The sequence below is a fragment of the Typopeltis vanoorti genome, chromosome 11 (genome assembly GCF_054136105.1).
Source record: "Typopeltis vanoorti isolate ZY-2024b chromosome 11, IOZ_Tvanoo_1.0, whole genome shotgun sequence".
NCBI lineage: Eukaryota > Metazoa > Arthropoda > Arachnida > Uropygi > Thelyphonidae > Typopeltis > Typopeltis vanoorti.
The window spans coordinates 120,975,518-121,001,753 of NC_143559.1; the positions used below are offsets into that span (position 1 = coordinate 120,975,518).

General features: G+C 34.0%; 1 protein-coding gene across 3 annotated transcripts in view; it reads left to right on the forward strand.

Moving 5' to 3' along the window:
- The window catches only part of LOC150102009 (branched-chain alpha-ketoacid dehydrogenase kinase-like), a 141,730-nt gene that overhangs the window by 111,205 nt on the left and 4,289 nt on the right, over positions 1–26,236 (forward strand). For all 3 annotated transcript variants that reach the window (XM_090399851.1, XM_090399852.1, XM_090399850.1), the window contains 3 exons: positions 3,255–3,383; positions 17,544–17,636; positions 24,102–24,266. In XM_090399851.1, the coding sequence (XP_090255977.1) occupies positions 3,255–3,383; positions 17,544–17,636; positions 24,102–24,266 (387 nt within the window). The remainder of the gene's footprint in view (positions 1–3,254; positions 3,384–17,543; positions 17,637–24,101; positions 24,267–26,236) is intronic.

Consider the following 26,236-nt stretch of genomic DNA (forward strand, 5'->3'; position numbering starts at 1 on the left):
AATGTGCTATATCTTCTATATCCCTCTACAACATATTGAAATTGCATAACCAGCTTCATTTAAAAAATTTTCTTCAAAATTATTCTTATTTGTCAGGTGTCTAATATGGTTAGTTCTTATACCTATCTTCCAAGACTTCTAAAAACAGTTTTTCTGGATCTTGGTCTTTTTTTCCTGCCATTTTTTTTTCAAATATTATTTTGTTAATTCATCCAGTCTGGTTATCCAAGTTGTCTAGTGTTTACACTCCCCATGGACATTCTGTAAGTTTGAATTCCATTGGGCACAGATGCTTAGGAATATCTTTAAGTGAGAGATGACTTATTGTCCAGTGTTGAGGACATCTTACTTATTGAAGGTCTGAAGTCGCTTGCAAAAGTTAGTTCCATGTTTGATCTCTAGAACAATGTTTCCAGATTATCTAACCCTTAGCTTATTGATAGCACTAATATAATTTACAACCTTCTGTGAGTAGCAATAAAATATTTCACTTTATTTAAGTGGCTAATATTACCTTACATTAACTGTGCTTAAACTTTCTTGAATACTAATACAGCAACCTGTACTGTATCTTACTACTCATTTTTTAACTTGGAATTCACCTTGTATTCCAAACTAGTCATCTCTTCAACAGATCACATGCAGCCTGAGTATCAGTGTGATACTTATGCTGCCTGTTACCAAAAATGCCAAGTTTCATTTTATTCGTTTTTGATGTAGTTCTACCATCAATGCCAACTGTTTGCTCTAATTTTCTCAGCATTATCATCTGTGATCTCTAGTTTCAGATCAATTGTTTTATTTGAATATCCAAAACAAAAAATCTTGATCTCTGTCAAGATGCCTTATGATACAGTTGCATGAAATAAGGAACCCCCCCCCCCCCATTACTTTCATCTGTTTTCCTGTCCTCTCTTCCTTCCTTTCTTGTTGCTATTCATAGTAATTCATTGAGCATTTCATGCTCTGATTTAAGAAAAAACAGAAGTAATTCTTTTGAATCACATGTGGTTGATATATCATCTTTACTACCATTTCTGACAGCATTAAGGTGAAAGGCAGCAGCACAAAGGATTGTTTGTTTTACTGGGAGGACGTGTACTGGGTTTACACAGCATTCTAATTTTAAAGTGAAGTTAAAAAAAAAGAAAAAGTAAAGAAAGAAACAAAATTCATTCAACCATTGCACAATAATGAAAGATTGTATTAGCAACAGTCTATAAGAATCAAGAAGAGAACATCGTGGGAAAGCTGTTAAATCTGTAGTTCTCAAAAAAAAAAAAAAAAAAAAAAGTATTGTTGATGCATCAAAACATGGTTATTTACAGGATCCAAGAAGTTCAAATAATACTAATCAGAGCTGGAGGAAACAAGGATATTAATGCATATTTTATTTAAGTGTGAAAGAAAGGAATGAAATAGTGAGATCTTGAATGAAGAAAATTAAGTTATGGAACTAAATGTGAGGTGCATAATCCAAGGAAAGGTTGCTTATTATAACATGGCAGGAACAAAATTACAACTGCTGTTGGTAAAGATATAAACCTTTATATGAATCTTCATGAATGTGTATAGATAAACTGTTTTTGTAGAATGACTTAAAAGAAAAGTTATAATGTAAAGAGAACATTATTGGGCAGTATTATTTGTTGAGCATTATTAGAAATGCCTAAGTTAATTTCAATTGGAACTCATAAAGAAAATATATAATCATCCATCAGTACTTAAGTTGACTAGGCCATATAAATGATTAAAATACTTTCCAGCTGTTGTTAAACAGATTAGGCTTTATGCTATGCATTATTACTGATGTTAGTGCAGACGGTAAGCCACTAACAGTAATATGTAGTGTTCCAAGTGAGAGAGAGTTTTTACTTTCAGATTTAGTCATTCTCTGATATTTGAGGACATCAAATGTGGATGCTAATTTGTTATCTGTTGATTGATAGCACATAGTGAAGAGCATCACATAGGTGAGAAAATACAGATACATTTTCTCAAAACTTACACGATGCTCTCCATATGAAATGCTGTAGCAAGAAAATGTAGTGTATTTTCTCACCTATGTAATTGTGTATAAAGAAAATAAGATGTGTTGGAGTGCAGTTAAGAAAATAAGTAGTAATACTGAGCCAGCACTATGTTAGATATGATAAAATATGTGTTACATATCGAAGGCATTTGGAGTTGATCAAGAAGGTAAACTTGTCTGCTTATAAATCAGCTGATGTGTTAAGATGGTTTAAGTTATTATCTATAAAAAATTGAGGAAATATCTGATTAATAAAGGATTGTATTATTAAGTAATAATTTCCTTTATTATTAATAAAGGAAAATATTTTCATCAAAACGTGCTTTGGATATAATGTATAAAAATAAATTTCACAAACATTGTGGAATGATTTGAGATTTCACTTTTGATCACTGCCTATATATTTGAACTCTATTTTAGCACCACTGATCCCTAGCAAATATAACATTTTAAGCTATTTACTTATAATCAAGAAATGTGTACCTCGAATGAATTATTTATTATTATTATATAATACCTCCAGGGAGTCCAAAGACTCATCGAGGGAGGGCACCTACTCTACATCTCTTCGTCTTCACCAACCGCAACTACCTTCATCATCTACACCAATGCCATCTACCACTGACCACCACTACTAGTATCACAGACAATCGCAAACATCCATGCCCGTGGCAGGATTTGAACCCGCAGCCTTTTGGGTGGAGAGCAGATACGCTAACCACTCTGTCAACCAGGCCGGCTATTTCATAGGAAAGGGTTCTAATTTTAGCCTTAAATATATTTGTTAGTGTAATATTTTGTACAGTAATAATGCATTTGAGAAGATATGCACTGTAATAATCCCAATGATGTCTTAAATCAGTTTCTGCTTTGTTTGGTATTTTTCCTTTGAAATTATTTGATAGCGGAAGTTATAACCTGATTATCAAGATATTCAGGTATGGATGGATACCACCTTCTGTATTAAGACCTTTGCACTTTGAGTTACTGTTAGGAACCATAACTGTCGCATTGTTTCACATGCTAGTTGGTAAGTGAAAGGTAAGAGGCATATACTGGGTTGTTAGAAATCCATATATCTATACTGTTCTTCAGAGGCTAGTGGATATCTCGGACACCAAGTTGTCTGTTCTAGCAGCTTCATTTATTTATTTATTATTACTGTTAATTGTTTCACAAGCATTACCCATATGTTATATCATCTATTTTATCATATCTGTAGGCAAACTGCACAACATAAATATGGAAAAGCTCCAGCTGTGAAACTGAACGGTCACATCAATGCCAGTTTTCCATATATCCAGACCCCACTTGATTATGTCATACCAGAGTTATTGAAGAATGCCGCAAGGTATGTCAAAATTGAGATATTCTATAAATACTGTATGAACTTCAGCTTTAGTTCACCTCTTGCTTGGTGAACGCATACCGACTAAAGAAATAATAATGGTTTGCTATAGTGAATTTTCTTTAGAACAGCATTGATACTGTGTAGCTGATGGGACTTCCTAGTAGTTTGTCAATTCATAATGCTTGATTCTTTGAAGGGGAACTTAGCTCCAAGTACTATAGATATTATGTGTTATTATAAATGCCATGATTTGTTTTCTGTAAATCAAAACTGTACAAGTGCAGAAACTATAAGCATTCTGTGAAGTGATATATAAACATAATTATAAGTAATATTTAATTTAGAAGAAACAGTGAACTTTTTAATATATCTTTGATTATTTTATGAACTAATTGTTTCATGAAAGTAATTATCTTCGATAATTGAAATGGTTGAGAAATCATATTCTCATGATTTCTCAACTATTTGTCTTAAAGTGAATATCTAATCTTGATAGCCTCTTTGGCTTGAACCCAGCTTGTTCTTCTCCAGATTTCTCTTGCACAATTTTTCTTAGCCTCTTTTCAAGTATGCAAGCACACTTGAGCAGAGCTTACCTAGAACACTTATTAGTAGAGAGATTCCTCTGTAATTCTCACATTTTAGCATTTTGCAGATGGGAAGAACTATGAGAGCTCTACTCCAATAATCTGGAATTTAACCTTCTCACTAGGTGCGTACACACACAAATAAATTGTTGAACAGTTTCTTATTAGAAATAAGAACTTTATGTAGCAGGTAGGTGAATTCAACAGAACTGAGTGCACTCATTTTGAAATTCTTGATTTTATTTACTTCTATCACATGTGATAGAGCAGTTAGTCATTCTGTTTAATGTATTCCTTCAGTTTCTGTCAATGTAAAAAAAATAAAAAAGAGAGAGAGAGAGAGAGAGAAAGGAGAAAAAAAAAATCTATAAACTTGAATATGTGGTATGGCTGCTGTTTGGTATAAAAAAGATTAGCTTACATATTAAATGAAAAGAGGAGTGTTTATCTACTCTTCTCAGGTTTTATATTCCTTGCAAATTAAGAAATATAAGACGTGGTCACAATTTTTCAAACTAGCCATTTGTTGTATAATATAAAGTGGGTGTTGCATTGTATTAGTTTCCTTAAATTTTCAAATTGCTTGAATTATGCATAAGTTAATACATAAATATCAAAGGCGACTGACTAAGGTAGTTTCTGACCTCTGGAATGTCAAGTAAGAGGAGAGATTGAGAAGATGTAATTTGCAGAGTCTGGTGGATAGGAGGAAGAGGGGGGGTGGATATGATAGAGACTTAAGTTGGTAAGGGGTTGTTATAGGATCAATGCTGGAGAAGTTCTATAGAAAATAGTGGGAGATTGGGGGAGAACCAGAGGTCATCCCTGGAAAATGTATAAAGAGGGTGTAAGTAGGAGAGTGAGAGGCAGGTTTTTTTTTTTGTGCAGAGTTGTAAATGATTGGAATGCCTTGCCTGAGAGTGTGGTGTCTGCAAGGAGTTTGAATGTGTTCAAGGCACGGTATGATGAGCTGTGTGTGTGATAAAAAGGCCTCCCAGGTGAGTCTTTGACTCCATGAGGTCTTGGGGTAATAATAATAAATCAAGTAATCCTGTATTTTTGTTTGTTTTTCATTCTATTTCTGTTAGGTTAGAATTTTCCTCTAAATATGTCAGTTATATACAGCTACTAACCACACTTTCACAGTTAGATCATTTCATTATTAATGCAACTAATGAAATTGGGTTACTTAAACAGTCATATTTCTTTTAGATTCAAACATTTTTACCTAAGCAAAAAAAAAAAAAAAAAAAAAAACATACTGTTGTTAGGACTACATTATATAACAATGTCTAAATTGATTGTCAGAAAGGAAAGGGTACTAATTTTGTCACCCTGAATTATCTCCCATGCACCTTGCTTTTTATTTTTTTGATCTGACTAGGGGTTATCACTAGCTTTAAACTCCCTAAATTTCTCTTCAAATCAGCCACATCAAGTATACCTCGCATTCAAGCTTCTTGCAGCTTTCAAGTGCATACTCTAATATTGCTTGACTGTTCACTGCATATCTCATACTCTTGTCTGTTTTCAGGATGAAAAATCTGACTTTCTAGGATAGGGAAAACCTTGCTATCTCTTTATGAATACACCTTGCATCCCTAGTTCATTTAAACAAATATTGTCTTGTATTTAAAATGTGTACAGCAGATTCTGATTAATTGGGACATATAAAGAGTAGAACATTTTGGTCCAATTATGCAAAGTTTCATGTTAATAGTTAAAAAAGATGTAAAAAGACAAACTAACATGTTCACTTGAGCAATAAATCATTTATTCAAATTAATTACAATAGAAAATGTGTACATATTTAAATTTTCTCATCATTATCAGCAGTGAATTCAATGCAGTCCTATTAAAACAAAAAAGACAACACATTCGGAATTATTTGATATTTAAACATTTAATTTATATGAAAAATATGTGAGTACTTACTTTTCAGCTTTTAGTTCCTAATAGTTAATGCTGGAAGAATTTATTCCGTGTACCTTGCCATGTTCTTTTGATTGATCGTGAGTGCACAATATTGGTGCAGAAAATGGACTGCCATCGTTGTCTTCCTGCATGAAGTATTATTGTAACCAATCGGTCATTATCCTGGCATCCTGTGTTCAAAACTTGTTCAAATTCAACTGTGTCATCTTCATCTCTTTCTTTGTTTTCTAATTCCTTGTCTTGATGTTTTGATAGAATGCTTTAAACAGTTTCATCTTTGCAATTTTCATTGTAGCATTCAACATTATTGTCAATATCTTCATAGTTCCTAACTTTTGGCTTTCTGGTCTCAGCTTGAATGCTTTAAACTGCAGTGAGAAAAACAGTTCTGAATTGTCTTATTGCCTATTTCTCACCAACTATTGACAACACATTGTGATGTCTGGAGAAAGTTACCTTTTGAACTCATTCCTTGGCTGTGGAAGATGTCAGTACATTTTCAAATTTTTTGATTCTCATATCCATTGCCTGCACCATAGTGTTGGCAGGCAGAAATTCCAGCTGGATGTTTGTCAAGTGCTCTGAACAGTGTGTTGCACAATTGTCAAGAATCAGAACTTTTCTTGATTTCCAGTTTAACTCCACATCATACCTCATTAACCATTTCTTAAAAATTTCAGAAGTTACCCATGTATTCTTATTAGTATAGTACTTGACCAGTAAACTATCTTTTCTTAGCCCTTTAAAGCATAGAGGCTTAGCACTTTTCCCAATATCCAAGAGCTTCTTTTTATCAGTTTCTAGTATGTTTTAACAACATAATCCAGTTATGTAAGCCATTGCTTTCTTAGAACCTGAGAGTTTTACATGATTGTAGCAGAGAGAACCATCTGGTGTGCCACAATAAAACAGACCTGTTTTATCAGCATTGTAGATATCATCTGCACAAAATTTCTGAAGTAATTTGGATGCTTTCTTGGATTTCCATTCTTCTGCAACTACAACATCAGCATTATCTTTTATGACATGTACTATCTTGAATTTAATATCATGCTTACATTTCCATCAAGACAACCATCTGTTGCTTTAAAAGCATCATGACCCAGCTTCTTAGCTAGCTCCTCTGACTTCTTTTTCAACATTGAAACCACTGATGCACACTCCTCATCCAGTTATAATGTAGAACCATTGATTTAGGGCATTCTCAATATCAGGATCCTTACCTTCGCACATCTGTTTTTGGGATGTTCCCTCTTTTCCATGGCATGTCCATTCTTCTCGCAGTTTATCTCGATGTTATATCGAGTGTGCAATTGTAGATTTTGATACTGCAGTTATCTCTGCTAGACAGTGATGACTGTATTGGACAAATGGCCTTTGATTTGATCTAGTAAGGTAATTTTTTCAGCTAGTGACAAATCTTTACTTGGCATCTTAGTAATGATACACAATTTTACAAAATTAAAATTAAAACAAAATTATCAAAAAAACAGAGCACTGAAAAAATCTTTACACTTTTCTGATTAAGCACTGGCTCAGCATGAAAGATGCTGATCTCCCCCTTAGAAGGTAATATGCTATATAAGCTGAATTGGTGAGAGGAGTGATGAGTTATTTACTCACATCACCTAAAACACATGGAGGAACATAGCTGATGAATCATAAGCTGTGGTTTGGTGCAGTGTGACCTTGGCATCTCCTTTGCCAATAAGCTTTAAACTAAGTAACTGTTTATAAGATTATCTCAGAGGGAAATCTTAAGTGCTGCATCTCTAACCCTATTTGCATTTTCAATTATGAAATAATGAAGTAAACAAAAAAAAGTTAGCATGTAAAACAACATAAAAAAATTGCACAAATTCAGTTTGAGAACCTAATTGCTCACTCTGAATCTAAATGCTTTGAGGCTGACACATCTTTCTTTCTTTTTGTTTCAAATACCATTATCGTCATCAAATTCCTGACATGTACCCTTAAGGGATGTATAGGATATGATAGTATTACATGAAATATTTACATCATTACTAACTTCCTATCTACAGTTTTCCTCCTAATCAGTCTGTTACTTGGCAAGACTCCAACATTATCGGATCTTATATTTTTATCGTCTAAGGCACTTTGCACCATATCAATCCACCTATATCTTGGTCTTCCACTGGGTTATTTTCCTGGCAGAGAACATTTGTTTTGCTAATCTTTCCTCACCCATTCTGTTTAAGTGACCATACCACCTGAGATTAGCTCTGCTAATGCATTCCTGAATGCTGACAATGTCAAGTTCTTTCCTAATATCCTCAATTTTAATATGATATTGCCATTGCTGCCATCTGTTCATGAATCTAATTTTTCTCAGGACTTTCCCATATCTGCAGTCTCCAGTCTTTGGTCAAGTGTTTTACTTCTGACCCAGCTCTCAGATCCATAAGTTAAAACTGCTTTGAACACTGTCTTGTATACAGCTAATTTAGTGTTCAGACTAATTTCTCTCTTATTCCATATGAATTTATTCAATTGACTTCCCACCATACCAGCTTTGTTGATTCTGTTGTCTATTTCCATATTTAATTTACCATCTTCACTAAAAATTATGCCTAAGTAGCTGAAATGTTTTACTTGTTCCACAAGTTCTCCGTTCACAACACAGTTAACATTTTCAACAATTCTACCTGTTTTCATTGTCTTTGTCTTTTTAATGCTGACCTTCATACGATATCTACTACAACAGTTATTCAATTTAGTCAGGGAATCTTGCAAACTTGTAACAGATTTATTTAGAAGTATAACATTGTCCACATAAAGCAAAGAGCTGACATTAACATCTCCAATTCTGATATCATGTTTAATACCACTTTCCTTCATAATTTGATCCATATATAGATAATGAATATCAGAGGGGATAATGTACATCCTTGTCTCACACCAGATTTAACATTAAACCATCTTCCTGTGCTTCCTTCAATTCTAACTGCTGACTCACAACTCAAATAAAGACTAAGTATTGCTTGATATAATGCCCCACTGACACCATATAACTGTAGCTTATTGAATAGCTTCTCCCTTGGCACCTTGTCATATGCCTTTTCCAGATTGACAAAACTTAAATACAGATCTTTGTTATATTCCCATGCTTTCTCAACTATTTGTCATAAAGTGAAGATCTGATCTTGACAGCCTCTATTTGGCCTGAATCCAGCTTGTTCTTCACCAAGCTTTTCTTCCACAATTCTTCTCAACCGTTTCTCAAGTATACTTGCATAGATTTTGCCAGGAACACTCAGTAGGGAAATACCTCTGTAATTCTCACATTCAGTTTTATTTCCCTTTTTATATATGAGTACTATTACAGCTGTACTCCAATCATCAGGAATTCGTCCCTCTGTCCAGGCTTTCTGAACTACAGTGCAGCCACTGTAAGACTTTTATACCACCATACTTCAGCATTTTGGTCAGATATCATCTACTCCTGCTGCCTTTCAACATTTCAAGCCTTTGATGGCTTTTTCTACTTCCAGTATGGATATGTATTCCTGACTATATGCCTGTTAAGTGTTTTTTACCACTGTGCTATCACTGATTGTTTCATTTAGCAATTTTTCGAAGTAATTACTCCATACTTCAAGGATATCTTTTTCTCCTGTTTTCATGTCACCTTTATCATCTCTAACTCCTTTCACAGCACTCTCTCCTCCATTTCTAAGCTTCTTCAACAACCTCCAGAATATCTTACCACGTTCTTGATATTTATTTTCTATGTTCTTGCCAAAGTCCTCCCGTTACTTTTGTTTAGCTAGTCTTACACAGTGTTTCGCTTTCTTACATTTGTCTCTGTATTCTCTAAGACCACAAGCTGACTTATTTGCCAGGAACTTTTGATTTACTTTCTTCTTTTCCTTCTCTGCCTCTTTAACTTCTTGTGTCCACCATGGAGTTCTGATTTTTCTATCCTTGCAGACAACCTCACCACATGCCTCTCTGGCTGAATCAATCAGGGTTTTCTTTAAGGCTTGCCACTGAATCTCCAAGGTTTGGTTCCTGTTCTCAAACTCTCATTTTTTCTTCAATAATCTTTGTGTATTTTAGTCTACAGTTCACATCTGAGAGCTGCTCAACTTTTATTCACTTAAAAATTTCTTACATGTTATTTTTTTTAAATATGAAATTCAATTTTATCCTGCACAATACTAAATAATGAACGCTTCCAATTTCAAATCCTCTGTACACTCTGGTGTCCTGCACCATGGAGAAAACATCACTATCAACAATAACATAGTCAATGAGACTTTCTTATTCCTTGCCTCTTCTCTCCATGTGAATTTGTGCACATTTTTATGTTGGAACATGGTGTTATTAATAATCAGTCCATGTTCTGAGCAGAAATTCAACAGGTATTTGCCATTATTATTAGCTTTGTTCTTTTCTTCAAATTTTCCCAAAATATTTTTGTATGTCTGACAATCATTTCCTACTCTTTTATTTAGATCCCCAACAAGGACCAACTTTTCCTTTTTCCTTGTTGTCAGTTGCTTTTTCTAAAGCATCAAAAAATTCCTCCACTTCTACTTTAGTAGAACCTTCTGTGGGACCATAGGCACAAATAAGTCTCATTGTCTAATTCCCCATTCTGATATTTGCCCATATCACTCTACTTGAGACTGCCTGCCATTCAACAAGTTTAGCCTCGCATTTTGTGTTGAATACTATGGCTACTCCTTCTTTTCCTTGATTGTCATTTCCTGAATATAACATTTTGTATTTATTGCTCAGAAAGATCTCACCAGTGTTTCTTTTTTGTTTCAGGAAGAAAACATCACTATCAACAATAACATAGTCAATGAGACTTTTATTATGTCGATCTGGTACTTATCCAATTCCTCAGCTAGCTCCATTTCTTGAAGCTAAAATATTTCAGTGAGCCAAAAATAGTGTGATAGCACATAACTGATACCGTGTGCTATCACTCATGATACTTTCCATGTCAGGATTGTCATTTGTAAAAATATTGATAGCTTCATCAATCAAACTCTGGTGTTCAGAAGTTCATTTTAAAGTTACTTGCATAGGAATTTTTTTGAACTGCATTGCTTGTTAGCTACTTGTAAATCAGTGACATATTTTATTTCTTGACTCTTTGATGCAAACAAATCTAGTTTGATCTCTAGGTGATCTCCAGATGCCATAGTCATTTATAATTTTGTCATATTAGATGTGATAGTGGTTTTTTCCTAATATACATGATCTTGTTCTTGAAGAGAGTCTGTTAGAAATATGACAAAATAGGGAAATCTGCAAATATACCACAATGATGTAGATGCAGAATTTTGACTTATTACAAAATTTCAGTTTTAATTGTTTAATGATGTAACTTTAAATAATGCCAATGATGCAAACTGATATGAGCAAATCAGGGCCGAGTATAGAATAGCCTTATCTTCAATGTCTGTATAACCTTCATTTGCTTTCATTTCTTTTTTATTTTGTTGTATGCTTTTACATTTCCCCCATCCATTAGACTGTAGAATATTTGACCACTTTAATGATATTTTTAACTTCAGTTGTTTCCATTGTAGAAATTTTTTTTTCCCCTCACTTGGTTACAATTTAAACAAAACTTGCCACAAAATTATATTCTTGTTTGATCCTTCATGAGGAGAACTTTGAATAAACTTCTGCTCATGAAGAATCAAACAAGTAAATATAGTTTAAATAAAGTTTGTAATTGATGTGAAGTATCTTCACGACTAGCTTACTTGTGTATAAAAGCTGATGACTTCACAACAATTGCCTTAGTATCCCATAATGCATAGCACACTTCTTTTTAGAAGAGTGTTATGGGATATTAATTGCATTATGTGTTTCTGAAAGTTACAAACTTTGAGTGATCCACAAGATCACTCTAATTCTATCTTTTGCAATTATCTCTCAATAAACACTAATTCTCACTGAGTGATCCTAAAAGATCACCACTAAACTTATCACTCCAGAACAGGAAACTCAGCAGTGGCTTCATTCAATAACAAACAAAAACTTTCCACCGAGTAGAACATTCTTTAGCAAGAATATAATTTCTTGTCAAGTTTAATTTAAATCAGTTGCTTCCAGTTTTTTTTTATTTTTTTTTATAATTCTTAAGGCTTTCTTATATTCTTGGTAATTTTCTCTGATGTCTCTGACAAAACACAATTTGTCAGAGACACATCTGATTGTTCTGTTTTCTATGCTACCACTTGAACTTTGTAATTCCTTTGAGTTTTAATTTTCTGTATATACAAACACCTTTATTTCACTTTTATTAAAGAGACCTTCAGGAAGTTAAGGATTCACTTAGAGAGGCCACATACATATCACCTGCACTAGCTCTCATACCATTTTTTGAATTCATTTATACTACCTGCACTCTCGCACCCTGTGAAGGTGATCCATTCCAATCATGCACCACCCTATGAGAAAAAAAATCTTTATCTCACCCTGTCTTGACTGCATTCTTGTCCTCTCCCAACCCTTCATAAAATGAACAATTTCAACTACTGGTATCCTGTATGACTCTTAGAAGTTTGTAAGTCTCAATCATGTCACCATCTTTCTCCTGTGTGTGTGTGTTAGTCTGCAGTACAAAAATTCTCAATCTGTTTTCATAATTCATATTCCACAATCCTGATATCATTGCAGCCTCTTTAGCTCAGTCAATTTCAATGATTCCATTTTGTTGATTAGGCCTGGGTTCAAATCCTTTAAAAATGCTTTATTATTAACTTAACTTTAATTTTTTATGCATTTAACTTATGGGATATCTGAATTTTAATAGAGATACTACTGTTAATCATGTAAAAACATAAGCATAAAGATTAATTTGTGAAGCAAGATGAAAATGAAATATCAAACTACAATGCAAGAACAAGTAAGCAGTCAGAATCTAAAGTAAATCCATCAAAACAACAGTTATAACATTAATGAATAATCTAAGAAAAATGATGCAGATAACAAACAGGCAGAATCTTTGCATTACACTAAAGCTCTATAATGATTGCCATGGATAACAGGTCATACTCAATTGTTCAAAAAAAAACAAAGTTTTCCAACTCTAATTAATAAACTTATTCTGTAGTACAATTTCTCAGACAAAATTTCTTTCAGCACTAGCTACAAGTATTCATCAAAAGAGTTTTTGTCAGATGGGGAAATATTTATGGAGAAACCAGACTTAGACTTTTCCTAAAAAGCCAAAAATTTTCTTTTCCTACATCATAATTTATCACAAATTCATTTTGATTAATAAATTTATAATTATTCACCATATTTTAGTTTAAAATAAAAATTCCAGTAATATTTTTATTTTGTTATTTGAAGAAATAAGTGTAATATTTTTTCTCCCCAAAATATGTATAAATAAATGACAGTATGAAATGGAGAATGTTATGAATCCAACTGCATTTTATAGCCACCTATAGAAAGAAACTTAAAATTTCAAAAATTTACCAGAGACTTTATGAAAACAACCTTTGGCGACCTGAGTTACCTTGATTTGTACTGTTTAAAGGACAAACCTTATATAGGAGCCTGTTTTATATATATATATTTATATATGAGCTTAAAAAAAAGCTTTGAATAAAGACCAGAGAGCTTATGATACAGTCCTCGGCAACAGAGTTGCTTTAGTTTACACTGCATAAAAAACTTTCCATATTTTTCTCTCTCTCTCTCTCTCTCTTTATATATGTGTGTGTGTGTGTGTGTGTGTGTGTGTGTGTTAAAGATTCCAAGCTAAACGCTAAACCTGGTTTTACTCGTAAAATAGCTTGGTATCTTTAACATTTATTATACCCAAGGTAAAATACTTTCTATATATATACACACCCACAGTTCATAGAACTGGGTTTGGCAGATTGCCAAGAATAGTCTATTCATGCTGAAGGGGAGAAAGAAATACAGGATGTACAAATTGGTCACCAACACGTGAAATCACGTGCTTTATATGTAAATTTTCCAACTATTGTGGAAGCAAAATAGTTACCACTTTAAAAACTAGAATTTTCATAAAAGAAAAGCTAATTTTCTAACATAATAATAAACACTCATCCCATGAAAAGCATTGATTACCCTAATATCAGAATGCATTCTCCTTCTTCTGACATGTGCAGAAGTGTCGATGGATCTCGCATGGACATACAGTACACACACTGCTTTGATAAAAGTAAACAGACGCACTCTAATTTGGCTGATGCACCAAATATTCAACCAAAGCATGCTTAATTAAATTTTGTAAACAAATCTGAAAGCACATGCCAACTCAACATCACCAGAGTTAAAGATCGCTACTATCAACATAAGAAGCCTGAATGGCAAAGAAATGGAGTTAGCTGAGGAATTAGATAAGTACCAGATCGACATAATAGGGGTGACTGAAACAAAAAAGACCAAAACTGGTGATATCTTTCTGAGCAATAAGTACAAAATGTTATATTCAGGCAATGACAATCAAGGAAAAGAATGAGTAGCCATAGTATTCAACACTAAATACGAGGCTAATCTTCTTGAATGGCAGGCAGTCTCAAGTAGAGTGATGTGGGCAAATATCAGAATGAGGAACTGGACAATGAGACTATTTGTGCCTATGGTCCCACAGAAGGCTCTACTAAGGTAGAAGTGGAGGAATTTTTTGATGCTTTAGAAAAAGCAACTGACACAATGAAAAAGGAAAAGTTGGTCCTTGTTGGGGATCTAAATAAGAGTAGGAAGTGATTGTCAGACATACAAAAATATTTTGGGAAAATTTGGAGTAAAGAGCAAAGCTAATAATAATGGCAAATATCTGTTGGATTTCTGCTCAGCACATGGACTGATTATTAATAACATTTTATGAAAATGTTAATTTGTTCACATTTTCATAAAAATGTGAACAAATTCACATGGAGAGAAGAGGCAAGGAATAAGAAAAGTCTCATTGACTATGTTATTGTTGATGGTGATGTTTTCTCCCTGGTGCAGGACACCAGAGTGTACAGAGGATTTGAAATTGGAAGCGATCACTATTTAGTCTTGAGCAGGATAAAATTGAATTTCATATTGAAAAGAATGACATGTAAGAAAGTTTTAAAGCGAATAAAAGTTGAGCAGCTCTCAGATCTGAACTGTAGACTAAAATACACAAAGATTATTGAAGAAAAAATGAAAGAGCTTGAGAACAGGAACCAAACCTTGGAGATTCAGTGACAAGCCTTGAAGAAAACCCTGATTGATTCAGCCATAGAGGCATGTGGCGAGGTTGTCTGCAAAGATAGAAAAATCAGAACTCCATGGTGGACACGGGAAGTTAGAGGCAGTGAAGGAAAAGAAGAAAGCATATTAAAAGTTTCTGGAAACTAAATCAACTTGTGCTCTTAGAGAATACAGAGACAAATATAAGAAAGCAAAATGCTGTGTAAAACTAGCTAAACAAAAGTCATGGGAGGACTTTGGCAAGAACATAGAAAATAAATATCAAGTAAGTGGTAAGATATTCTGGAGGTTGTTGAAGAAGCTTAGAAATGGAGGAAAGAGTCTGTAAAAGGAGTTAGAGATGATAAAGGTAACATGAAAACAAGAGAAAAAGATATCCTGGAAGTATGGAGTAATTACTTCGAAAAATTGCTAAATGAAACAATCAGTGATAGCACAGTGGTAAAAAGAATACTGAACAGGCGTACAATCAGGAATACATATCCATATTTGAAGTAGAAAAAGCCATCAAAGGCTTGAAATGTGGAAAGGCAGCAGGAGTTGATGATAATCAACCAGAAATGCTGAAGTATGGTGGTATAAAAGTCTTACAGTGGCTGCACTGCATAGTTCAGAAGGCCTGGACAGTGGGACGAATTCCTGATGATTGGAGTAGAGCTCTAATAGTACCCATATATAAAAAGGGAAATAAAACTTAATGTGAGAATTACAGAGGTATTTCCGTACTGAGTGTTCCAGGCAAGATTTATGCCAGTATACTTGAGAAATGGTTGGGAAGAATTGTGAAAGAATTCAGCTTGGTGAAGAACAAGCTGGATTCAGGCCTCTATTTGGCCTGAATCAGGATCAGATCTTCACTTTATGGCAAATAGTTGAGAAAGCATGGGAATATAACAAAGATCTGTATTTAAGTTTTGTCAATCTGGAAAAGGCATAGAACAAGGTGCCAAGAGAGAAGCTATTCAATACACTACAGTTATATGGTGTCAGTGGGGCATTATATCAAACAATCCTTAGTCTTTATTTGAATTGCAAGTCAGCAGTTAGAATTGAAGGAAGTACAGGAAGATGGTTTAATGTTAAATCTGGTGTAAGACAAGGATGTACATTATCCCTTCTGTTATTCATTATCTATATGGATCACATTATGAAGAAAAGTGGTATTAAACCTGATATCAAAATTGGAGATGTTAATGTCAGCTCTTTGCTGACATTAATGCAGACGATATTATACTTCTCAATAAATTTGCTACATGTCTGCAAGATTCCCCGACTAAATAGGCCGAATCGTTGAAAATGTCAACTGTGTTTTGAACGGAGAACCTGTGGAACAAGCAAACCATTTCAGCTATCTAGGCACGATTTTTAGAGATGGTAAATTAAATATGGAAATAGACAACAGAATCAACAAAGCTGGTATGGTAGTAAGTTAGTTGAATAAATTCATATGGAATAAGAGAGAAATTGGTTGGAACACTAAATTAGTGTTATGGAAGATAGTGTTCAAACCAGTTTTAACTTATGGATCTGAGACCTGGGTCAGAAGTAAAACACTTGAAAAAAGACTAGAGACCGCAGATATGACAGGCCTGAGAAAGATTAGAGGTGTGAACAGATGGCATCAATGGCAATATCATATTAAAATCAAGGATATTAGGAAAGAACTTGACATTGTCAGCATCCAGGAGTGTGTTAGCAGAGCTAATCTCAGGTAGTATGGTCACTTGAATGGGTGAGGAAAGATTAGCAAAACAAGTGTTCTCTGCCAGGAAAACGACCCAGAGGAAGACTAAGATATAGGTGGATTGATACGGTGCAAAGTGCCTTAGACGATAGAAATATAAGATTTGATAATGTTGGAGTCTTGCCAAGTAACAGACTGATTTGGAGGAAAATTGTAGATAGGAAGTTAGTAATGATGTAAATTTTACATGTAGTACTATCATATCCTGTACACTCCTTGAGGGTACATGTCAGGAATTTGATGATGATGAACAAATGTTTTGAACTAAATAATACATGCATTAAAATTTTTATCAGTTTTTAATGAGTATATATATATATATATATATTTTTTTTTTTTTCATAACATTTATAAAATAATTCAAGATGCTTCTGCTGAATATTCAGTTATTTTGGGCAAATCGGGGTTTGTGCATCCATAGTTAATATCTCCAAAGATCATTGTCCATGGAGTCCAATATATCAAAATTATACTATACAAATTACTATGTGTATATTTCTGAATCTTATGTTTGCTGTTAATTTGCTCTAGTAGTAATTTTTAAATAAAAAAGCATGTTGAAAGTGTTATGTTTGGTGGGAGGGAGGGCAGAAGAAGTAGCTGTTTATATATATATATATTGCTGAAACTCAAAAATGGAGGGAGAAAAAAATGATTTGTGAAATTACTTTTACATTTTAGATCAACTGTGGAGAGCCATTTGGACTCACCAGAATCTTCCCTTCCTCCTATTACAGTTACGATAGCAAATAATGAAATTGATTTTGTCATAAGGTAAGAGAAAATGTCCTTTATGTTTCATACTTAATAAAAAAAAAAAAAAAAAAAGATAAAATTTGGAGATTTTATAAGTATATAAAAATTATGTAATTTAGCATTATGAAATTTTATTTAGTTATCCTCTGCCTTTCATTTCCCACAAGCAAATAGTCAGAGGTTCGTTTTGGCCCAACTATATTTTGAATAGTAAAATTTAATTATCATTATTTCTTGATATGTTCCCTCAAGATGTGTATGCAGATTAGTATTGTATAATTAAGTTTACTTCTTTATAACTTCTTATTTTCTTACAAATCAATCTGTTGTTATTGGTGAAATCTCTAGCATGGCTAACATTGCAGACTTCTAAAGTTCTTGTAACTGCATCAGCTCATCTAGATCTTGGTTTCCCTCTGGGTCCTTTTCCTGCCATCGTAGTACCAAACATCTATTTGGCCAGTCTTTCCTCTCCCATTCTGTTTAAATGACCATACAACCTTAGATTAGCTCTGTTCACACATATTGTTGAATACTAACAGTGTTCTTTCATATCTTTATCTTTAATATGATTCTGCCATTCATACCATTTCTTCAGAAATTTTTTGATTAACTCTTATTTCCAACCAAACTTTCAGATCCAAAAATTAAAGACTTGTATATGGCTAGAGCAATGTTTTGGGTGATTTCTCTCTTGCTGCAAATAAATTTATTCACCTACTTTCCACCATTCCTAGTTATCTTAATTCTGTTTATTTCATGTTAATTTATCATTTTCACTAAAAATTGTGCCTAAATGGAGAAATGTTTTACATATTCTGTAGCATTCTCGATTGAAAATGCAGTTTTGATGTTTTCTATATTCTTGCATGTTTTCAGTTTGCCTTTTTATTTATTATTTTTATACCAGTTTTTATTTTCCACTAGGAAAGGATTAAAAACTAATTTTAATGCTTCCAATATTAATGCTGCCAACACCCGACATCCTAAACAAATACTAAAATATAAGCCAATTAGAAAGAGAAGGCAGGGTAGACCTCAAAAAAAAGATATTGGATGGATAACGAGACCGGAACAGACCAATATGATCTATACCCGTAATTAGTGTTGTTATGATGATGATATTTCATCTGTCACTGAAACATCTTCAGGGATTACAAATAGCTCTTGTCACACACAGACAACACAACTGTAAATGAAATACATGGGTGATACCAATTTGATGTAAATTTGGCCTCTGACAATTATTGTTTACCAAATTTGGGAAATTTTATGCATCTGTATTTATTTAAATTTGGTTGATTTCTCAGTGCTGCTGCAGATTCTAAAATGGTCTTTTCTTTTTAAATTTAGTATGGTAGAGCATGGTGGTTTCCTTCCAGGAGATCCTGCGATCATAGTTTTTAATCCTTTCTAGTTCTGTAAATATTCCATTGAATTTCCAACATGATGTTCCTTGCACTTAAGCCTTAACACACGGATTCTAAATAATTCATGTGGGAAATTTTATTTTTTTCACACAAAGCAAGACAATACGTTAAGTTAAAACTATGTTTATCTAAAAAATTAAATTGACTGGCCTTTCTAAAAAGATGTCTGGACACGAGTGATACCTAACTGTATTAAACTAAAAATCAAATTCCAGTCAAAAAAGCCCACTGTATAGACAGACATGCCAGTCTTGCACTACTAAGAGAGCATATTGGTGCAATGCACCAACCTCTCCACGACAAATATCACCATTGGCTTGTTACAATCTGAGCTCTCTGCGATACTCAACCTGAACTTTGGTCCATTCTCTTGGACAGCTTCCACACAAAAAGAATCCCAAAAAATAAAAAATAATCCCATTAAAAAGTATAACATTCTGTGTAAATCTACAGAACTGCAAATTCAACCACTCCATACAATAGTGAATCTATATTCAAAAAGTCTCACTGAAGATGCCATGTCATCAGCTCCATGGTAGAAAACCTAATTAAAGCCTCAGCCACAATTTTGTATTTGCACTGAAAGAAGTGCCGTTGTTATACATAATGTACAACAGAAGACGGAATCTTAGCTTGGCTTAGCTCTTTTGTTGGCTGGAAATAGCCAACAACGAAAAGTAATTTATCTTCTGGTCATCTCACTTCTCTCAGAAAGTTACAGAAAGAAAAAAGTATTGTCATCACTAGAGCAGATAAGATTAATCCATGGAATGTAATTGAAAAGTGAATATTATTCTTTGAGAACACGATTCCACAAAAATGCAAGTTAAAAAATTAAAAAAGTATCTTCTTGGCTGCCAGACATTATGAAAAAACTCAAATCCTCTGGTTCTTATCTCCCCCCCCCCACACACACACACCTCCAGACCTATAGTGGATACCACTGATGCTCCAACCAAATTGTCAAAACAGCTGGCTCTTACTGGACTTGCCACTTAAAACCTTGATTGAAAATTTAATTTTAAATAATACAGATATATTGCTTTGACATCACCTCATTGTTTATCAGTATTTCCTTAAATGGCACCTTAACACTCCTAAAAAACGTTTTTCATTCAGATATTGTAGATCTCTTTTCTTTTGCCATCAATTCTGGTTATTTTTCTTGGAAGAACAAAATTTACAAACAGATAGAGGGAACTGCTATGGGTCACTCACCACATCAATTTTTACATGGAAAATTTTGAAGAACAAGCCATAGACTCGGTCCCTCTCAAACCTATCTGTCTAAGATATGTAGATGATGTGTTCTCTATTTGGCCTCATGACCCAGACACATTAGACTCCTTCCTCAGTCACCTCAATATTCTACATCCAAGAATCCAATTTACAATGGAAAAGGAAAATAACAATAGTTCACCCATCTTTATACCTTAGTAACATACCTTTCTAATGGTAACCTTTCCTTCACTGTATATAGAAAATCCACTCACAGACAGATACATTCACAAATTTTCTCACCATCACTCCTCACAACAACATAGCATTATTAAAACTCAAACCAATAGAGCCCACAGTCTTTGTTCCAGTAACCTCTCTTTCAACTGAACTCAAAAACATACACAACACCTTCCTTTCCAATGGCTAGAGTGATTACTGACTTAAAAAAAACTCAGTTCTTTCCTGATTCCTTAGCCATTTCAGAAATCCTATCACCATCCCCTACATCCATGGCACATCACAAAAAAATAGCCATGTCTTTAAAGAAGTACCTCGATACAGCTTTTAAACTCACCAGAAACTTGCTATCCTTATCTGTTCTACCAAAGATCAGCTTCCTCCTATCTGTGCCTGGAGTATATAAAGTATCCTGCTCCTGCAAGCTGGCTTACTTCAGACAGACAGGTAGATCATCAATCCTCTATTTAGAAGAACATAAATCTGCAATCATGACTATGGTCAATCTGACTTTGCAGACCATGTATTGGATACAACCCACAGGATCTCCTCACCATGCTCCATCATAGTAAATTCAAAAAGGAAAGACTGTTTTTAGAATCTGAGATGGCACCCAGAAATCAACCAAATTTAAATAAATACAGATGCATAAAACTTCCCAAATTTTGGGAAACAATAATTGTCAGAGGTCCCACTTTTCATCCTAGGTCACCTACATGCCCATAGATGGCGCATCACCTAGATAGAACTTTAGATTCACCCATGTTTCATTTAGTATTTTGTGTGTGTGTGTGTGTGTGTGTGTGTGTGTGTGTGTTACAAGTTATTTGTAATCACTGAGGATGTCTCAGTGACCAAAATATTGGAAACAATAACATTAGTGTTTGATCTTTTCCTTGTGCTATAAATATTCCACTGAACCTGTATCATGAAGTCTGTGTGATATGGTGTCCTCTGTGATAGGTGATTGGTCCATTTATGTTCAAGGTCATCTTAAAAGTGATAATTACCAGTGATTTCTCAAGATAAATTGTAAAAATATGGAATCACATGTTTTTTGTAACTCCAACCAGGTAGGCTAAAAGATGAGCAGAGTGGTGGTCTCCTACTGGATGGCAAAAATTATCTCCTATCGAAAACCTTTTACAACCATCCTTGTTATATAGGATTCCAACCCACAGGCTGTTGGTTAGAGAGCAGGTATGCTATCCACTTGGCCAACCAGGCCAGTTTTTTTTTTCCACTTCTCTGCAATAAAGATACATTTCAATGTGAAAATATAGTCCTTTTTCACTTAAAGTACACTTTATTTCCTTGGTCAAAATTTTAGTACCCATGTCTCTAGATTTAAATCCTTTGGATTTTTGTTTGTGCTTTGAAAGGGTGGTTGAAAGGACTGATGTATCAGATAGGAAACTCAACTTGTGTTTTGTCATATAAATGTTTCAACTTGTATATGATAGTCCTCATGCTGTATTATGGTCAAGAAATCTATTGTAAAACCAGGGCTTAGTATATATGAATTAAAAATAGAATGAAGAGTATACTTTCACTTCTAATATAAATTGTTTTAGGGATGCAGTTAATGCACACATTTGTGTCAGATTAAGATTGAAGAATGGAAATGATCTTGTTCATTATATTTGAAAATCCTGTAATGTCATAAAACTTGAGTTCAAAAGTGCTTATGCAAGTTATTCAGAAGAAATCAACACTAAGTTGTGGTGAACTGAATTGCCTCCACTGTCTATGAATACATTTTTGTTAGAAATGTTAATTTTAAGAAAGTGAAATTTATGGAAAGGCAGTTAAAAAGGAGCTTCCAAGTAAAATCATCAGGGAGCTGAAGCTGGACAATTTTTGATTTCGAAGAAAGCGAGTTATCATCCTGTTCTTTAAATGGAAGACTTTTTTTGCATCCTATTAATTATGGCAGCCATTATTATTCAGCAGATTTAGATTTTTCACAATTTCAAAGGATTTTAAAATTAATTGCAGCTGATTTCCAGATGGTCCAATTTCTGATTTTTTTAGTAACATTTTAATGCTCATGGTGTGTACTTTTTCATTTCTTATTTCCATTTTCAAGATAGTGGCCACTTGCTCTAGGTGTTACAAGAGCTCTTTTTATTCCATTTTGTACTCTACCCTGCGGGCGCTAGATTGAATCCACAATTGTGTGTATGTATGATGTATACATGTATTGGAATACATATGCCCCAAATTACCTTGATTGAAGTCTTTCTTCTATAAAAGAAAAAAAAAATTGCCTCCAAGTTTGCAAAGAATTAAAAACAGCTGACTTTGAAGTCCAAAATGGACCAAATAAAAATTTTAAGTTTTTATGAGAGATATTCTTGATAGGTGGCTATAAAGCAAAATTGATCTTGATTTTCATCTCTTCAGCCTACACAGTACTTGGAAAATGAAAACTCTTGTTCCATATACTCACTTACATTAGACATAATTTTTAGGACCTGAATGGTGTCAAGTAAGCAAATTACATGTTAGGAGTTTTTACTTGTCACCAGCATTAATGTAAAAAAGTAGAATAAACCTTTTTAATAAAGAGCCATATGGTTTCATTGCAGTGACGTAAATTATATAGAAATAGTGGATACTAAAGATTCAACATTATTTCAAAGCAAAACATATGTAGAAATTAAATTTTGTAAATTTGACCAGAGAGCTAATGCAAATACAATCCTTGGCATTGGAATTGCTTTAACTTGAACTACTTAAAAGAACACAAATCATTGTGCAAGCATCCATATATATTATCCTTTTATTAGTGTGTTTGATAAAGGTTTCACTGGCTGGCAGCTGTTTCAAACTGGTATTAGTGTTCTCTTCAGAGACCATGCAGAAAAACTTTAAAGCAAAAACTCTCATTCAGTACTAAAACAATCCAACATCTGAGACCTGTACTTTTCATAAATGAACTCTCGGTCAGTGCATCAGAGTAATTAATAAAGCCCATTGAATTGCTTTAGTTTGATTTCACTTCTGTTTAGTCAATTGGCTATTTATTTTCTGGAGTTCTTGAACCATAATGCTGAATTTCACACTGACCAATATATGGTCACACTGAATGATGCTGAATTTCACACTGAACCATATATTTAATATATTTCCTGATGGTTATAGTTGTCTGCCTTACTTTCTCTCCTAAAGTGCTTTTGCTTTATTAATAGTTTGTTCTGTCAGTAAATGCTTGAAGGATTGATATTTGCTGTCCACTAGTCTTCAAAACTTAGGGTTAAAGACATCCTGCCTATTCCTTTTGGAAAATAAAAGGCATTCAAGGAGGATTTATTTCCTAATATGTACTCCCATGGGTGTATAGATACTATGATAGCACCACTAATAACAATTGAGATTATTATTATGCATGTTTACTACTTTTGTTTCCATAAGCTATGCTGCAGTATATTATCTTAGCCTTAAGCAATTTTTTTATTTTTTTATTTATTATTTTTTTTATTATAAGAAGGTTCTAAAAGGGGACCCAGCAAAAAATGAAAGAAATGTAGAAAATCTTATTTGAATAAAAAATAGATTTATCAAATACTTTTAACTATAATTTTCTTTTCAGAATGTCTGATAGAGGAGGTGGTATTCCCCATCATGCATTACCACATATTATGGATTACCACTATACCACTGCAGGAACCAGCACTGATCACCGTCTTGATGGAGGAATTTTTGGTACAATGATGACGGAGTCAACTGAAGGACCAGCTGCAGGACCTATGCATGGGTAGATAAAACTAATTGAAATATTTAAATTCAGTATGAATATCATTTAAAAGAAAGGGGGGGGGAATCCAGGCATAGTGATAGTAAGATGGCAAGTTAGTTGCATTTCAGTAGTAGTTATTTAGCTGACATTTTTATCGGTGGTACTGTTGTTGCTGCTGCTGCTATTATTTGCTGGAATTTCAGAAGGGAATTTACTTTCTTAACTATTGAAATTAGCTAAATAGCAACAAATCTCTGTGCTTTGCTGTCTTTTTTACAGTTAACAGGTAAACCAGTCAGTGAATAGAACTGAATAACTAAATCACTCGAGCAGTACAATCTTCAGAAGTATCTGCAGCATTTTCCTCTCTCACTCTTATGTTGGTTTAATTGTGCTGAAATTCTGATCTTAAGAAATATAAGAAAGGACTACTATGTTCCAGATTTTGAGAGTTTATTTTTCACTTGGTTAGACTATAATAAGTTTAGTTTAATCCTTTATCCAAGTGTGAGCAAACAAAGTTTGCACCTGAAAGTATCTTCAGGACTGGGGTAAGGTAGTGCAACATCAGGCAACTCGTTACAAAGGTGGAGAAAGCTCTCATCATTCCTATCTCAGTATCTCCCATAATGCAAAGTTCATCTCCTTGCGGATATGTGTAATGCTATGCATTAAGGCAAGGGCCACTACCCATACCGGTTTCGACCTTTATTGAGGTCTCGTCAGTGGGAGCCAGGCCCAGTAGTGGAGATACAAAGGCAGAAGCAATGAGAGGTCATCCTAACCTGTAGGAGTTGCCAAAGGGTGTGCAACTTTATTATTAAATTACTCCGGATTAGACTATAATAAGTTTAGTCTAACCAAGTGAAAAATAAACTCTCAACATCTTTCTCTGAATCCGGAGTAATTTAATAATAAGGTTGCACACCCTTTGGCAACTCCTATAGGTTAGGATGACCTCTCATTGCTTCTGCCTTTGTATCTCCACTACTGGGCCTGGCTCCCACTGACGAGACCTCAATAAAGGTCGAAACCTGTATGGATAGTGGCCCTTGCCTTAATGCATAGCATTACACATATCCGCAAGGAGATGTGCTTTGCATTATGGGAGATACTGAGATAGGAGTGATGAGGGCTTTCTCCACCTTTGCAACGAGTTGCCTGGTGTTGCACTACCTTACCCCAGTCCTGAAGATACTTTCAGGTGCAAACTTTGTTTGCTCACACTTGGATAAAGGATTAAACTAAACTTAATATATGTTCCAGATTTGGTCAAAATTCATTAAACAGTGTGATAACTACAACTTTTCAGCCTCAACTAGAAAAGCTTTTAGTGTTATTGATAGATTTAATGCAATGAATTAATTGCCAGTAGTTTTTGTGACAAAGGCATTATCAAGAAGTAAGATTTATACACAGGCATTTTGCACACAGATGCTATAAAGAACAAAATGAACAAGTAGACGATTCTGAAACTCATTCTAAACAGTGGTACCCTCTAAGAAGCTTACAATAAGTGATAAAGCATTTTTTTAAAACTGGTAAAAGAGACTTAAGTACTATGAGGACATCATGTTGGAGGCTTAATGGATTGTATACAGCACTCGAAGGATTAAAACAGATTTTAATACTCTCTGTATTTTGTCTGTCACTGAGACATCTTCAGGGATTACAAAAAAACTAATGTAACATATACACAAATACCACGCAATACTAAGCAAACCGTGTGGGTGACTCTAAAGTCCTTTCTAGGTGGTGCATCCTCTATGGGCAATTGCAGGTGACCTAGAATGTAAGGTGGGATCTCTGATGATTAATGTTTCCCAAATCTTCGGAAGTTTAATGCAAACCGTATTTATTTAGATTTGGTTGATTTCTGAGAGCTGTTGCAGATTCTAAAAATAGTCTCTCTTTTTTGAATTTACTGTAGTGGAGCATGGTGGTTTTTTCCCAAGAGATCCTGTGGGTTGTATCCAAGACATGGTCAG